Raw genomic sequence first — 16,784 nt, forward strand, 5'->3', positions numbered from 1 at the left:
TCAATTTTTAGTTATTATAACTATATTCCATCCAAAAAAAAGCAGCATTTTCAACAAATCATTGCATTTGAAAATGAGGCAAGTCTGTTGGCACAAACCAAAACCATGATTTTTTTCTGGTAATGTATCATATGATTTCTGTCTTTTTCAATCATCCTTTCTGTTTATCTCCTGATCATCTTTTTTTCAATCAGATTTTTACATTTATTCGAATTAAAGCGTATTAATTTAATTTCTTTAAATATCATTATTTGAAGTCTAATACACTGGCACGCATTAACATCTTTAAAGCTAAGTATGCTTACAATATGGCACGCGGACTCAAAAAGGTTCGCCATCCCCGTTCTAGTGGATATAAACAGCCGTAATTCCCAAATGGAACAGGATGGAAAACCAGAAGATGTCATAAGATCCACCAATTCCAATTTTTTAAAATTTATATTTTTAATTGGATAAATTTTTGTGTTTTTAACTAAAGACAACCAAGTAGCCTATAAAAGAAGGTCAGGTCATCAAAAAGTTTTATTCTAGAACACATAATAAAATGGTTTTCAATAGAATTTTTGAATCAACTGTGTCTTCATTTTACAAAAAAGAATTCAGCCATGACGAAATCCTATAATCTAGCAACAACATAAAATGGACTTGCCCCACTTTCACAATCAACAGCTCATATAAAAAATTCTAATTAAATCCTACAAATAATTATACAGTCTAACTCGGTTATAACGTCACTGGATCTCACAACAACCCTAATATGACGTCAAATTTTTATCAGTCCCACAAGTTTTCTATACTAGATAATGTTAAAAAACCCACTTGTAACGACATAGAACCCTGTTTTAACGTCATATTTGAAGCACTCCCAAATTTTATTTAACCCCTTCCTTCCTGTTTTAATTAAAAAAGGAGTGCAGAGATCCACTTCCTAGAATGACTGTGGGTGGTATTCTCACCACCTGACATCCGTGGGGTGGGGTTCGCCACACTTTTAACGACGTGACGATCAGTTATTATGTACTCATTTTTAAATTACTTTATGCTAAATTGTTAAATATTCTATTATTTTTAATATAACATATTACATCCAATAGTTTATAAAGAAATAACTGAATTGTTTTTAATTGGCACACATTAGTTTAATTAACCTTTTGTTGCCTTTTGATCTGACATTATTCTCAAAACTGAAAGTTCCACCATTATTGAAACTTGAGACAAACAGAAATTTCTTATAAAAGGTAATTTTTGAAATGTTTAATGACATTGATGTAAACTTAGACATAATAATATAAATAAAGTTGATTTAAACATGTAGCTTGCATTTTTATACATATGATAATAAATTTATTATGATGATAATAGACCTCGCAGATAACGACACTTGGTTATAACGTGAAAAATTTCCGGTCCCATGGATCACGTTATAAACGAGTTAGACTGTATTATAGTAGTAGTAGTAATAAGTAAAGTTTATTGTAATAGGGTATACCTGTTACAAGGGGGAGAATCAGTTTGATAGCAACATAGTTGATTTTGTATTTAATAATTATAAAATATTGACATCTTATAATAATATCTAATTTGTTCAACATTGATATATATTTGCAATACTGCAAACATATGTATTGATATATTATATCATATTACATAACTACAAAAAATTTTTTAAATTATACAAATTATCATCAAATTGTAATTTTTTTCACATACAAAATGCTTAGTTAGTATTTCATTGTTGATCTTGTTCGTCGCACGGAAGTTATATCTGTTTCGTAACACTAGTGCCTCGTTATAAAACGACACTTATAATTTTTGGGGGATAAAAACCCCTACATCTAGGATTGCACCAACTGCAAGGTTAGTCTGTATTATGACATATTATATAAATTTTTTTATGCAACAATAAACTTATTACCATTTACACTCTTAATTTGAGAGCAATTTTAATAAACTGATTTATCTTTTTTTAAAGTGTAAAAAATAAAATGTAATACCACATAAATTAAAATTATTCATTATTTTTCACTTCAATAATAATGATTACATAAAACAATTTCTAATTTTTTTTCCAGTTTATTAAGGGATAAATTTAATAAATTTATACATTTGCAATGGACTACAGAATTAATCATCTAATGAATGAAGAAATAAATGATAATGATGATGAACACTCAAAAATGATTTTCAAAAAACCACCTAATATATACAATATTTTAAGAAATGATAAGGACACGATTAAAAAAAAAGAAAACGCAAGCATATATAAAATTCAGTTTGCAAATCAGAAAATAGGAATTAAGAAAGACAATATTAGGAGCACATAAAGAAATTTAGCTACCAGACTTGAAGAGCACAAATACGATATTAACAAAGGGCACTGCAACACGATTATCGTATGGCACAAGCAGAGGACTCTGTGGTTAAACGGAATGAAGCGACTATCCTCAGGACTATGCATTCTCCATCAGTGGCAATGCAAAAAGAAAAAATCAAAATATATAAAAGTAAATTAAAAGATGGTTTTATTAATGCCAGGGATGTGGATGGACTAGCTTCCACAGGAAAGCTCTACATGAAAGAATAACAAACACAAAAATTCTTACCCAGCACCTGTCCTTATACTTAATGGCATTTTTGTGTATTTATTTTAATTTTTATTTTACATACGTTATTTTATTACATTATTTACATCATTATTGTATAAGTATATTTGTTTTATTTTATTATTTATTTGTTAATTTATCCAGTATTTTGGTTTTAAATTTAAATTGTAAAAGTGTTCAAACGTTCTGGCATTTAAATATTAAGTTAAAATACATTCGCAAATACTTGCATCTGAAGATGGCCTATCACATTAGGTTGAAAACGTTACTGTTTTCTTTAATAAACGTTTTCTCAGCATCAGGTGTTAGATAATTAATTAAAAAAATAAATATTGTTTTTTCCTGTTTTTCCAAAACCATGCAGTTTTATAGTTGTGGATTAACAACAAAATAAATTATTGTGCATAGTAATTCAACTGCTGTTTTATTTCATCAATTTGCTGTACTTTAAGGGTGTGAAGGTCAGGAAATTTGCACAAAGTTGGTCAGTAAAAGTCATGGAATTTAAAACAAAATCTTGAGTAAAAACCATATATATATTACATCTTGCTTAAGTGAAAGAGAGTATATATTATAAAATGCTGTTTCACAATTATTTAAGGTACATACTACATCAAGAAATGATGTACAAGTGAAGCACAAACAATTTTCATTGTACTGATTATAATTTCTCATTATAAGCAGGGGAAGCTAATGTTCTTGAGCAATAATGTAACAAAATCAAACAAAGCAAAAATTCAATACAATACTTTTGTTCATTTTAATTGGTTTTAATATATGTAATTTCACTAATGGATTTAGTTTAAAAAAATATGAATTGAGGAGCTGATTAATTCATGCTGTGTCTGTTTGCTTGTGGCATTATTTCTAGCCTTACTCTCTCTTTAAATATCTCATTTCTCAGTCTTGTTCATATATTATCTCCTCTGCCGCATTTACTTCCACTTCTATTACTTGCACTCCCCTTTCTACTCTCTCTTCATCATTACTCCATACTGATTCATCATTCTGTAGAACACAAATTTTATGTAAACTACAACATGCAGTTATAAGTTCTATCATTAAGTCCATGTGAAACATATCCAAAAACTTCAGCCTTCTAAACCTAACAACCAGATGAGCAATTGCTCTCTCAATAGTCTGTCAACATGAAAACTTATTGTTAAAAATAATTTTAGATGATAAAACACCATTGTCTCTGTAGGGAAATATAAAATACTTTGAAAGTTGGTATGCACCATCTCCTATAATACAAAAATCTGCATGTGGAAAGCCATCACCACTTCAAACTCTGTGATAAACTTCACGTCTCTTAAATCTTGTCCAGTCGTGAACAGATCCAACTTCACCGGTGTAACAATCAATAAAGTTCATTTTCTCATCACATACTCCCTATAGAACGAAGGAGTGAAATCCTGTTCTATTTATATATGCTTGGGGTTTCTCTATAGAAACCTTGATTGCTCTATTCTTCCTATTTACACAGCCAATAACTCCAGTAATACCATATTTCATAACAAATGTCTGAGCAGTTTTCCTTGCCTTCTGAGCTAAGGCCAATTTATAATATGGTTTTGTGTATTTAGAACATTTATGGCTCTAACAATTCTCGTCCAGCATCTCCATAAAGTTCTCTGACAAATTTGTCTCCAACTGCTCTGTAATATGTGTGGAAAACAGAATAGTACACTTAGATTTTACTGATTGAGGTAATTCAGTACTATCAATTTGCTTACTGGTACTGGAAAGATTCTTGGGTTGCAAGCAGCAACAGTGACATTGAAAGTTGCTGGTCAACTGACAGTGCATTTCCTCCTTTTCCTATTATTATTTTTTTGATTGTAATAAAATGGGAACAAGATCCTCCAGTAAATTTTTGAAAGTAAGTTTTCAATCCTACTTGTATACTTTCTGCCATGACATAAGCGATCTGTATCATGTGATAAGGACTGATCCATACAAAACAAACAGATTATGCACCTCTAGTAGATAATTGTACTGCTCAAACCAATATACTATCATTATGAAATGTTAAAATATTCTACTTTTCTCCCAATTGTACATCATTGCTGCAACCACTAGATATGAATATAATTTGGAGTTTTAAACAAATACACATTCCATTTAGTGCAAATAGTGTTAATAAACATTGAAAAAAGTTTCCAAATCCACATAATCTCAGCACCAAGATGAGGTTGAAATAGTTCTGAGGTTGGGATGACTGATCTACTTAGTCTCTTACTACACAAAATGAGTGGAAACAGTAAAAAAGAAAACAGACATTCTTTAAATCTAAAAGAAAAAACTGAAAATTCTGAAACTACTAACCAAAAGTGTCAGTAGGCAGACTATTGCTGAACAGTTTGATGTTCATCCAACTGCTATCAATAAAATAAAAGAAAGAGGAGTTGAATACTTAAATGCTGGTGGTCTGTCACTAACAAAGATGATAAAAAAAAAAAAATTTGATTTGGAAAATTTGTAGACTTGGAGAAAGCTCTAGTGGTGTCGGTTACAGAAAGGAATACAGTTAATATTCCCATTACTGATGATATGCTGAAAAAAAAATTTTTACAATTTTTCAAAACAATAAACATTCCAGAAACTAAATTTAAAGCATCTAATGGGTGGTTACAAAACTTTAAAAGATGTCGTGGATTTGTCTCTAAAACATTTAAAGGAGAAGTTGCAGCAAATGCTGATATTGAAGGAGCAATTGCTACTTTGACAAAACTTCAAGAGATTTTAGAAAAGTTTAAAACAGCTGATATTTGTAATGCAGATGAAACTGGAATTGTTTACAAAGCATTACAAAAACAAACATGAGAAAAAAATTACCGAAACAGCAAGGGAAAAACTTCAAAAGAGAGAATTACTGCTTTATTTTGTGTTATGCTAAAAATATTGGCTCTTCAAAATAACCTAGATGTTTCAAATACATAAAGATTTGTCGTCGAGTTACGCTGTTCGGTCCAATTCACGAATAAATTCAAAAGTATTTCAAGATTACATATATGAATAAAAAGCAGAACTTTTAAAATCTAAAAAAAAGTTTCTGTCATCATGGACAATTGTATTTGGTCATCATGGAATTAAAGCAAATTGTATCTATTTATTTGCCTCCAAATACTGCTAGTGTTTTGCAGCCACTAATTTGGGCATAATTCATTCTGTAAAATGCAGATATAAAAAAATGCTGCTTACACATGTCATAGCTACACTTGATGCCATTGATAAAATACTCAACATTAATCTAAAAGATATAATGTAAAGTGTTGAATGAAGTTTGGAAAGAACTGAACCCAGATATCATTAAACACTGCTGGGTAAAATCACAATGCCTTCTTTTTAAGATTAATGGTAAAATATCAGCAAGTAAAAGACCAAGGAATACTAAAAATGCAAGTGAACAGAATCTGCAGATCTATTTTTTAAAGCGTTTCAGTGACATGAGTATTGTTGACATTACCAACACCAATGTAATTAAGGATATGATATAAAGAAACATATTCAAACAATAAAGAAATTAGTGATAATATTTCTGACATTACTACTGACTTTCAAGAACTAGATGAAGACAATGACAGTGAAATAAATAAATGTGGTAATGATGCTTCCTCCAACACCCGCAGAAGCTCTAGCTAACTTACATAATGTTGAAACTTTTTTCCAAGCAAGAATCATGCACAAACTAAAGAAATAGCCCACATTTATAAAATCTTTCAACTAAATGACTATCCAAACAAGATCCTTGAAAACTGGCTTAACACCACCAACCCTACTGCAATCCAAAAAAATATATCAACTCAAATGACTTATATAAAATTTATTTACATCCTCACAATTTTTGAAATAATTAAAAAACTATTAAAACCACATAACATAACATAACTCTAGCCCCTGTATTAGTAATATCAAAAAATTACTAATAACTAAAGAAAATATTATTCAAAATATTGACATAATGCAACAAAATAATGTCATATATAGAAAATCCTGCAGCTACCAACCAGATTACCAATACATAGGTGAAACTGAAAGAACTCTGTAAATCAGACTGAAAGAACATTACGTGCTATTAAATTTAATTACACTAATCCTGCCATAACCATACATTGCAATACTGAAGGTTGTAAGATCTCACTTAATGATCTAAAAATATTCAGAATAAAATAAAATAGTATAAAAAGGAAATTACATAAACATCTTGAAATCATGAAAATAAAAACTTATAAAACAAACTTAAATGACGATCTAACCATTAGTGACATCTGGAAACCCCTCCTTAAAAGGTAGTAGCCACATGTGATTCCATTCCGCCCTCCCCGCATGGCCCCCATCTGGTGAACCTACCCTGCCCTCCCATATAGATACAACTTCATCCTACAAATGCAACCATATACTCAAAGACAATCCATACTCTGCGCAACCCTAATAAACTGATTACCAAATCAATTACCGAACATACTCTCTTATGTCAATTGTAACCAACAATCAACCATGTAAGTTAATTTTTAAGAACATTTTTGTTAAAATATTATATCTATTCTTTTGTATAATGTAACTCATATCTATCTCCTTTTTTTGTAAAGTCTAAGGATTGAAGAGAGGTCATTAAGACCCGAAATGAATTTTCCTTTAATAAACTATACATAAATCATCAGTTCCTTTTGTGATGTGTTACTGAAGAAAGAAAGACACTAGCTTTTAATTCTTTAAAATCTACAAAAAACCAGTAACGGAAACCTGATTAAGAAAAATTAACTTTTCAGACATGTTGATTCATAATTTTCGTTCAAGAGTACTCAAAATTTCACAAAGTCAACAGCAAAAAACAAAAATTACAATATGAGATGTAGTAGCTGTTATATACCTAATGTGAATGTATGTCTCTGTTATCAAAATAGGTAATTAATTCCAGTAGACTTTCTCACAGCTATCGGGTTAGGCACTCCTTTATTGGTATTCACAAATGCATTTCGGGCTTACGCGACATCTAAGCTCCTCCTCAGTGTAATGCTTCAGAAATTAAAAGAAACAAATTTGTGAAATAACTAAGTGTAACGCATGTAGATAATCTTTACAGACACACAAAATTTTTTTCATACCTAAGAAGGCAGAGCAGTGCCTTTCAAATTTTTCAATACACTTATACGATACTCCTAGTTATGTTTCAAATATAAAAACACGTGTGTGTATCGGGTGACAAAACAAAGTTCCCGTAAAATTGACAATAAAATCCTTATAGGTGCACCTTTTTTTAAAAACAGTGCTATAGTAACTGTCATATAAGTGTATTCAATAATTTGAAAGACGCTGCTCTGTCTTCTTACGTATCAAAAAATTGTGTGCGCCTGTAAAGATTATCTACAAGTGTTAAATTTGTGAAATAACTAAGTGTGTTCCTTTTAATTTTTGTAGCATTACACTGAGGAGGGGCTCAGATGTTGCATAAGCCCAAAATGCATTTGTGAATACCAATAAAGGAGTGCCTAACCTGATAGCTGTGAGAAAGTCTACCGGAATTAATTACCTATTCAGATTACAGAGAGATACATTCACATTACAAAAATTACAAATGTTTTTCCAATGTAAATATTTTCTTTTTACTTTAACTTTTTGTTTGATGTAGTCTTATCATTATAATATGCTTTCTATACACCGAATCTAAATATATCTGCTTTGTTTCACTCTTTCATACAGTAATGTAAATATTAGAAAAACATTTTTAAACTTTATTACAAAATTAAGAAATGTTATTCATATACCACACAAAATATAATAAACAAATATTAGTATAATATAAAATTTTAAAACAAAAATATAAACTGAATGCATTTTTGTGTGTTGATACAAAAGCATTTAATTTAGCCATCCAATTTCAATGTTCCCAAACAGATGACAAAAACAATGGACAAGTTGTAATGATATTCATCAAGATAACAAAATGGCAACTAAACCTAGGCTTTGCCCATCAGTGATCAAACAGAAACACAGAGTATGACAATTCATTTATAATATAAATGTATTAAAACATTCCAAAAAACAGAAATATACAATAATAATAAACCATTTACCAATGAATCTCAGCACAAACTAACAAATGGGCCAAGTCACACAAACTGGACTTTTTTTTACATATGTATCTCAACAAAAAATTAATTTCGATAATTAAAATGTGAATTAAATAATTACATCTCCAAACAACATATGATTAGAAATTGATGCAAAAAAAAAAAAACATAATATCATTATTGAAACCAATGACACTCTTTTTCTGTAACACTATCATTTAGTATCCATTTTGGTACCATTGCAGATGTGAATGACACTGTTGGGACCTTAACCAGCAATACATAGATACAAACAATGCCTCTGCTCTCCATGAACGATTCTCTGACGTCATCACAAAACACTGAACAGGTGAGTTACTAACCATTACTCCTATGTTTAGAATTTAAATGTCGTAAAAAAATTGCTACAACAGTCTAAACATTCTGAGCTAGAAAAATAAACCGTATGAATATTTTGAGCATAAAAAGAAAGAATTAGTATTACAAAAGAAGAATTCTTGTGTTGTGTAAAATTGAATTCATACACAACAAGTGATGAGATTTTTAATGCACTTAATTCTTATTTTATTAAACACTCTTTAGACTGGACAAACTACATAGGTGTATGCAGTGGTGATATTCAGCGGGTTCACACAGGTTCGGCCAAACCCGTTGTTAAAATTTTCAGTTTTCCGAACCTTGTTAAACACACGGAACATTTCTCAGTGGTTATATTAAAATATACGTATTATACTCTGTAATACTACTAAACTAGAGCCTTATACCCCGTTCGCACTGAGCATTTCAATCTAGATTGTGAGCAAGGTTGGGGACTATGTCTTGGTGCAATCTCTCTCAACCGTTTCAATCGATTCAAGAGAGTTCTTAAAACTAGATCCAGTCATAAGAGAGATCCCAGAATTCCACGCACACAAGAAAATACAAGATGGTTACGGAACACGTGTCGTTTGAGGCTCAAGTAATATATTTTTAAATTGCAAAGTGTGTAAAATTTTTAATAAAATAATTATTGGTCGTTTTTAGAATGAAAAGACAAAGGGTTTTGGATGATTTTATAACCAAATCTAAAAAAGCAAATATTGACAATGAAGAGCAACTACAAACAACAATATCTAGTGAAAACAGCAATGAAGAACAACCGGAAACGTCTAGTGAAGATAAACAGAAACCGACATCAATTGAGAATAATAGTAGTAATCGTTTATTACACTGCTGGAATGCTTTACAACAGGAATATTTTTTTAAAAAATACGAATGGCTTCATATTGCTGGCAATGAAAATGTTGGATGTCAATGGTGTTCACAAGTAGGATCATTAAATGTTGAAAGTGCTAAACATTCACACGTTTCATTAGAATGGAAATCATATTCTGTTAAACCTCACGGAACAAAAAAGGAAATTTTACAAGCATCAATCAGAAAAAAATTGAAACAGCATCATGAATCAGCATCACACAAGAAAGCTGGGGAAATAATCAAAACAGGTGAAAAAAACGTTATTTCCACAAACATTGATGTGGCTAATGAAAGTTTTTAAAAAGCACCATACACATTTTTAATACTGCCTATTTTATAATTAAGAACAATAAACCATTTACTGATTTTCCAAATTTAATAATTTTACAAAATAAAAATAATGTAGATTTGGGAATTACCTCGCACTCAAGATTTATGGTTCCACTTATCGTGAAGCATATCTCTACAGAAATAAGAAGAAATATTTTTGGAAAACTTATAACTGCAAGATCTAAAATTTCAATTATTATTGATGAAGCCTCAACTGTTTCACATAAAAGTGTGTTAATTGTTTATTTGAAATCTGAAGTGATGGATTTCGAGGACAGCATAACAATTTTTATTGATCTGATTGAATTAGAAGAAACAACATCAGAAAACGTTTTTAAGACTTTAATGACAGTTCTTGAAAAACATGGTTTTGACGAACAATATTTAAAAGAAAATCTTATTGGATTTTGCTCAGACGGTGCTAGTGTAATGTTGGGAAAAAAGTCCGGAGTGGCAACAAGAATTGAACAAAAATTTCCAGGTATTTGCATTTGGCACTGTCTAGCACATTGCATTCAGTTGTCCCTAGATGATGTAATAAAAGATATCAAAGTAGTAAATCATTTTAAACATTTTCTCAATAAACTTTATGTTTATTATCATACTTCAAATAAACATCAGAGAGAATTAAATGCCGTCGCTAAAGAACTTGGAACAGAAGTACTTAAAATAGGGAGAATATTTGGACCTCGATGGGCAGCCTGCAGTGCTAGGACTGTAACAAAGCAGTTTGGAAATCGTATCGAGCCTTGTACAGTCATTTTAATAATAATCCTGAAGCAAGATTGGTTTCATATTTTAAAAATAAAAACATTTTGAAAGATTTAGCTTTAATGAATGACATCTGAGAAGAAATTGCTTACATTTCTTTCCTGTAAGGCTGTAGAAAGTAATCACTTATTAAAGCTGACAGGTTAATAAGACAAACTATAACTGTACTTATAAATTTAAAAAACAATAAGGGCACACATGAAATAGAAGCAGAAAATATTGTTAGTACTAAAAAATACAATATTCCGTTTGAAGTTAGTAGGAAAAAAAACATCAATTGTATTTTCTAGAGAAACATTATTTTATTCTTTAGTAAAACACATGACAACTCGTTTATTGTTTCACAATAAAAATAAAAAGTATAATGATCTTTTGAATTTTTTCAATGTATTAAATCATGAAACTTGGCCAGATGATGTTTGTGAAGCACTGTGGATTGAAAGTGAAAATGAATAAAATAATAAAATACGTTGTTCCTGTAAACGATTTTCGAGATTTCGTGGATGACAGAGATATAAAACAGAAAAATATTCCAATTACTATTTTGAGAGCTAGAAGAATTTTAAATGTAATTGCTGTTAATTTGGCTGAAGCTGAAAGAGGGTTTAGTACGATGAATGATATTATGGATGTTAAGAGAAATTCTTTACTAATCGATACAACCAGCCATTTAATGACAATTAATTTAATGGGAAGAAGTTTGGAAGATTTCGACACTACTCCGCATGTTAAATCCTGGCTAAGACAAGGTCATCTTCTGGCTAGTGATAAAAGTGTGACCATCAAAGGTCCCCAATATTCAACCTGCAAAAACCGAAGTATGATATGGAAATTATTGGACTAGAATTATGACCCAAATAATGTTTGTTTTGGGTTCGATAATGATTATGGCTGTGTCTATTATTATAATAATACCTAATGATAAAATAACTGACTTAAAAAAGTTTTTGTTGTTTACCTGCTTTCCCTATGACTTTTTCTGACCAAAAAAAAGGCCAATTTTTGTTTATAAAATATTTTGAATGAAAAATATTAAAATATATACAAAACAAATCATTTTGAACACTCTTTCTTTTATTATTTATCAAAATATATATATATATATAGTTCTGGCATAAACAATGTTAAATTTTAACTGACTTAATTTTGCAAATGCCTCTTTTTCATTTATATGGTTATTTTAAGGTCAGTTTTTGCACTAATGTTGCTAATTAGTGCAGTCTTTAGGGCAGGGCCTACCGGGCCTGGGCCCTGATGTCACAGGGGTCCCTGAATCCGAATAATAAAGTTAGAAACAAAAACTAGGCTACTTGGTATAAAGAAACTATTTTACAATGTCTGTTACTCTATTTCTTCAATAAGTAGTTTAAAATGATGATAGAACTAAGCAAGCTTTTATAGAAAGTATTCCTGCCGATAGGTTCAGGTTGAAAAATCTTGCCGCCTAAAGATAAAAAAAAAAAAAAATGTCAATGGGACAGAACACACATGAAGGCGTTTAAACCTGCAACACACTATTGTATCCAGACCAAAATTGTTACGGAAAAATTTTCTGTTAGAGAACCCTTTGTTAAATGTTTCGAATATCACCACTGGGTGTATGTACTGATAGGGAGGCTAGTATGGTTGGCAGACATTGTGGTGTTACTAAAAGAATTCATCAAGTAGCTAATTCTGATTTACTGATTACCCACTGTATAATTCACAGACAATATTTAGCAGCAAAAAGTCTAGCCACAGATTTAAATGAAGTTTTAGCAGAATCTATAAAAATTATTAATTTTATAAAAAATAGCAGTGTAAACAGTAGATTATTTGCATCTCCTTACTGCCAATTTTGGAGAAGATTTTAGAGAAGTTAATTAAATACAGGTTGGAATGGCACGTGGAACATTCATTATCACTTCCTAAGCAACTGGCAGTGCAAATTTCGGCACAAGAAATCCGCGGAGGATGCCATAGAGCATTCCGTTAGTAACATTCAACACCTACTTCAGGACCACATGTATGTTCTGCCTTGACATCTCCAAGGGGTTTGACAGTGCCTGGTGGCCCCTAGTAACATTGCAACTGCACAAAACCAAGTGCCCGCACAACATTTGATATATTACTTGTGAGTAAACGAATTGTTTTAATATATCTAATTTTTCCTTATTTTCATCTATAATGTCACAACTCAAGATTGTTTGCAATTTTGTGTAACTAAATGGAATCCAAGCATGAACATTTGTTACTTTATGCAGAAGTGCAGTGGTTGTCATAAGATAAGGTTTTGAAATGCTTGTTTGAATTAAGAGTACTTCAATCTTTTCTACATCAATAAAAACTCTGAATTATCCAAATTTTTCCGTGACAGTAATTGGGTTACGAAACTGTCATACTTATCAGACATATTTTCTCTTATTAATGAATTAAATTTAAGCCTTCAAAGAAATAACACTACCATTTTTAACTTGTAAAATAAAATTGATGAACTTAAAAAAAAGTTAATACTGTGGAATAAATCAATACAAGAAGAGAACTATGATATGTTCCATTTTTTATCAGATTTTATTAATTTCAACGATCTAGATATAAAATACTTAAATCATATGGTCTGTAAACATCTGCAAGCACTTTCCTGTGCATTCAATGAATATTATCCATTTAAAGAAGATTGACGAATAGGAAATATGTGACAGTATACAACTATACAACCGCTATACAACCTCAGAAAATTTTTAAAAGAAGCCTACCAAAATTCAAGATTTTCAATATACAGTACGGAAGAACTTTTAACAGATATAAAAAATGTAACAATACAAAATACCTTTAAAATAGCCAGCTTAGGCATTATGTACCCCTCAATGACATGGGACATTGTGGAAACGAAATTAAAACAACTTAACGTAGAACAAGAAACGATAGACTTATTAAACTTTTCGTACAGAAGCAACTACTTTGAAATGGAAAGTGAATATTACACTCAAAACAATAGGATTAGCATGGGCTCAGTAATTGGACCTAAATTAGCAGAATTAGTAATGATCAATATAGACGAAGAAATCAGCAAGATACAGGGAATTAAATTTTACAAATGTTACGTAGACGACATTTTAATAATATATGATGACCAAGAAACTACGATTAATAACATAGAAACCATCATAAACAACATAAACGAAGAAATACAGTTTACTGTTGAAGAAGAGAACAAAACCAATAAGAGTATAAATTACTTAGATGTTACAATTAAAAGGAACGATTACAGCCTAGAATTTAAACCTTATAAAAAACCATGCTCCATAGATGTAACAATCAGATACGACTCTAATATCCCTTCATATATAAAACAAAACATCTTAAAAATGGAGTATACAAAAATCATCACTAGAACCAGCAACCCAACAGACATACATACCCATACAAAAGAATTAAAAAAGAAATTCGTTCTCAATGGTTACCCCAACAGTTTAATTAATCACTGGGAAAATAAGATAAACAGTAACATGAATAACAATAAAGCAAAGAAGCCAAATACGGACATAAAATTTATCAGCTTTCCATATATAAAGGGACTATACGAAGACATCAACAAAGATCTACAAAAAATGAACATACAGCTGGCTCCAAAATACGAAAAATTACAAAATAGATTAAGACCCACAAAACCCAACAGAGAACCAGAGAAAAAAGAAGAAACAAGAAATGTAGTGTATAAGATACCGTGCACCTGCAACACAACTAATTTCTACATAAAAGAGACCAAACGAAAACTAGGCATAAGATTAAAAAAACACATTGCAGACCTAAAATACCATAGACTAAACTCCGTTTTCCACGAACACTGTTTACTTAACGACTGCAACATAGACAAAAATAACGTTCAAATCCTATACAAGGAAAAAAATGTGTATAACAGAAAATTTAAAGAAAGTGTTTCAATCCTAACCGCCAAAAATTGCATTAATAAAAATCTAAGTGTAAAAATAAATGAAAACTGGTTAAAAATATTGTAAAACACACTGTATGTATTAATATAAGTTGTGATTATTGCAAGAAATTACATCGCTATTAACCATCTATAATAACTCTGAAAATATGCAAATTTGTACTACACCGCACGCAGAAAACAAGGCCGAAACAGCCATAAGACACTAATGAAAACGAATTTTACGTCCTTGCGAAAAATCACTTATTATACTCCGTAATATGAATATAGCTATAGTCTACATCTAGATATTGTGATAACTGGATATCGTAAAATAAGCAAAAGATTATGTACAGTACAACAAGTAATCAGTTAACCTACTTCCGGTCAGTGTTTCTAGAGAATTTTTACATTTTTTAAAAATATCTTATTATATATCGCTTATACTCTTATACATTGTTTTTATACCAGATATAAATATTGTGTATAAAAGAGATTACCCAGTTTATAAAAAATAAGATACATATGTCGTCAGAGTTTAAACCTTGTATGCATAGCAGATCAAATATGATAATGGCAAGAACCATACCTTGTGATATTTTTATTTTTATTTTTGTTTGGTAAAATACTTTATATAATATTTTAATTGTTGTATTATTTAGTTGACTGATGACGAGCTCTATGCCCGAAACGTGCAAATGGCACGTATCAACTAAATAAAGATGGAAATAAAGCCAAGTGTTTAATTAAAACTCAACTTTGGGTCTATAGTCCAACAATCAACAAAACAAGGTTTCAAAGAAATAAAAAGGAAATATGTAAATTATTACTCTATTTATCGATCAGCACTAATAGACTGAATGACTTTGAACAGAAAAAACTAATCGAATTAAGTTCAGACTTGGGATTAAAAACATTGTTTAAATCAATGGCCATAACACAGTTTTGGCCAATCAAGTTAAAACTGAAATTCCAGTTTTACACGAAAAAGCAGTTAGGATGTTACTACCTTTGTCACAAAACGTACTTATGTGAATCAACATTTTCAGCAATGGCAACAATAAAATCAAAACAACGAAATCGTTTGAGCGTTAGTTCTGCCTTGCACCTTGCAGTAACCACCTTAAATCAAAGAATTGATGAACTTAGTAGCAAAAAAGTAAAACAGCAATCACATTGATTTGTACACTAATGTACCAGTAAATAAATAAGTAATATTTATTGCTCAATGTAGTTTGCATTTTTTTTACAACAGAGAATTTTTTTAAATTAAAAATAATTTTGTCATTGGCCAGCATAAAAAAAGCAGATATTTTCCAGTCTGCAATGAGTTTTGGTTTGAGAAACACGGATCTAAAGTATATATTTCATATTATTATTTATTGGTATGTAATTGTTTCATTTTAATCAAATTTATAAAAAATAATAAGGCCATACAAGATAAAATAGATAATGAGTTGAATTTCAAAACTTTAGGATATTGTGAATAAATGCTATTACTCAAAACCGATCCTTTCAACAAATTACAGACGAATTCTGAATATGAGCTCTAAAAGTAATATTGCATTATACTATATTTTTCCTTTTCCTTCCTTTCTTTTTTTCCTTTCCCATAGCCTACTGAATTATTAACCCAGTTTAGTTATCTTTTTATTCTTTAAACATTTAATTTAGGCCTATACCATATGTATTTACTATTAGTAATATAAAATAGTTGGTATCGTAATATACTTTGTTCACAAATATTAATAGAATCACTTAAACCTAGACCTATGTCTTTAAAATTTTGGTTTATTGTACACTTTTATATTGTACACAACTACAGAATAATTTTCAATGATGAATATTTAATCTTATCTA

General features: G+C 30.2%; 2 protein-coding genes across 2 annotated transcripts; both read left to right on the forward strand.

Annotated features, from left to right (window-relative positions):
* The first annotated feature begins 8,972 nt into the window (after positions 1 to 8,972).
* Positions 8,973 to 11,062, forward strand: LOC136973072 (E3 SUMO-protein ligase KIAA1586-like). The gene is made up of 4 exons (XM_067267760.1): positions 8,973 to 9,026; positions 9,535 to 9,635; positions 9,701 to 10,161; positions 10,320 to 11,062. Exons 1-4 carry the CDS (start codon positions 8,973 to 8,975, stop codon positions 11,060 to 11,062), a joined length of 1,359 nt encoding a protein of 452 aa, XP_067123861.1.
* A 2,798-nt stretch (positions 11,063 to 13,860) lies between these two features.
* Positions 13,861 to 15,012, forward strand: LOC136973073 (uncharacterized protein MAL8P1.12-like). Its single transcript, XM_067267761.1, has one exon. It carries the CDS (start codon positions 13,861 to 13,863, stop codon positions 15,010 to 15,012), a length of 1,152 nt encoding a protein of 383 aa, XP_067123862.1.
* The last annotated feature ends 1,772 nt before the right edge of the window (positions 15,013 to 16,784 follow it).

Source organism: Centruroides vittatus, unplaced genomic scaffold, assembly GCF_030686945.1.
Source record: "Centruroides vittatus isolate TY-2023 unplaced genomic scaffold, ASM3068694v2 contig_3084, whole genome shotgun sequence".
Classification (NCBI taxonomy): domain Eukaryota; kingdom Metazoa; phylum Arthropoda; class Arachnida; order Scorpiones; family Buthidae; genus Centruroides; species Centruroides vittatus.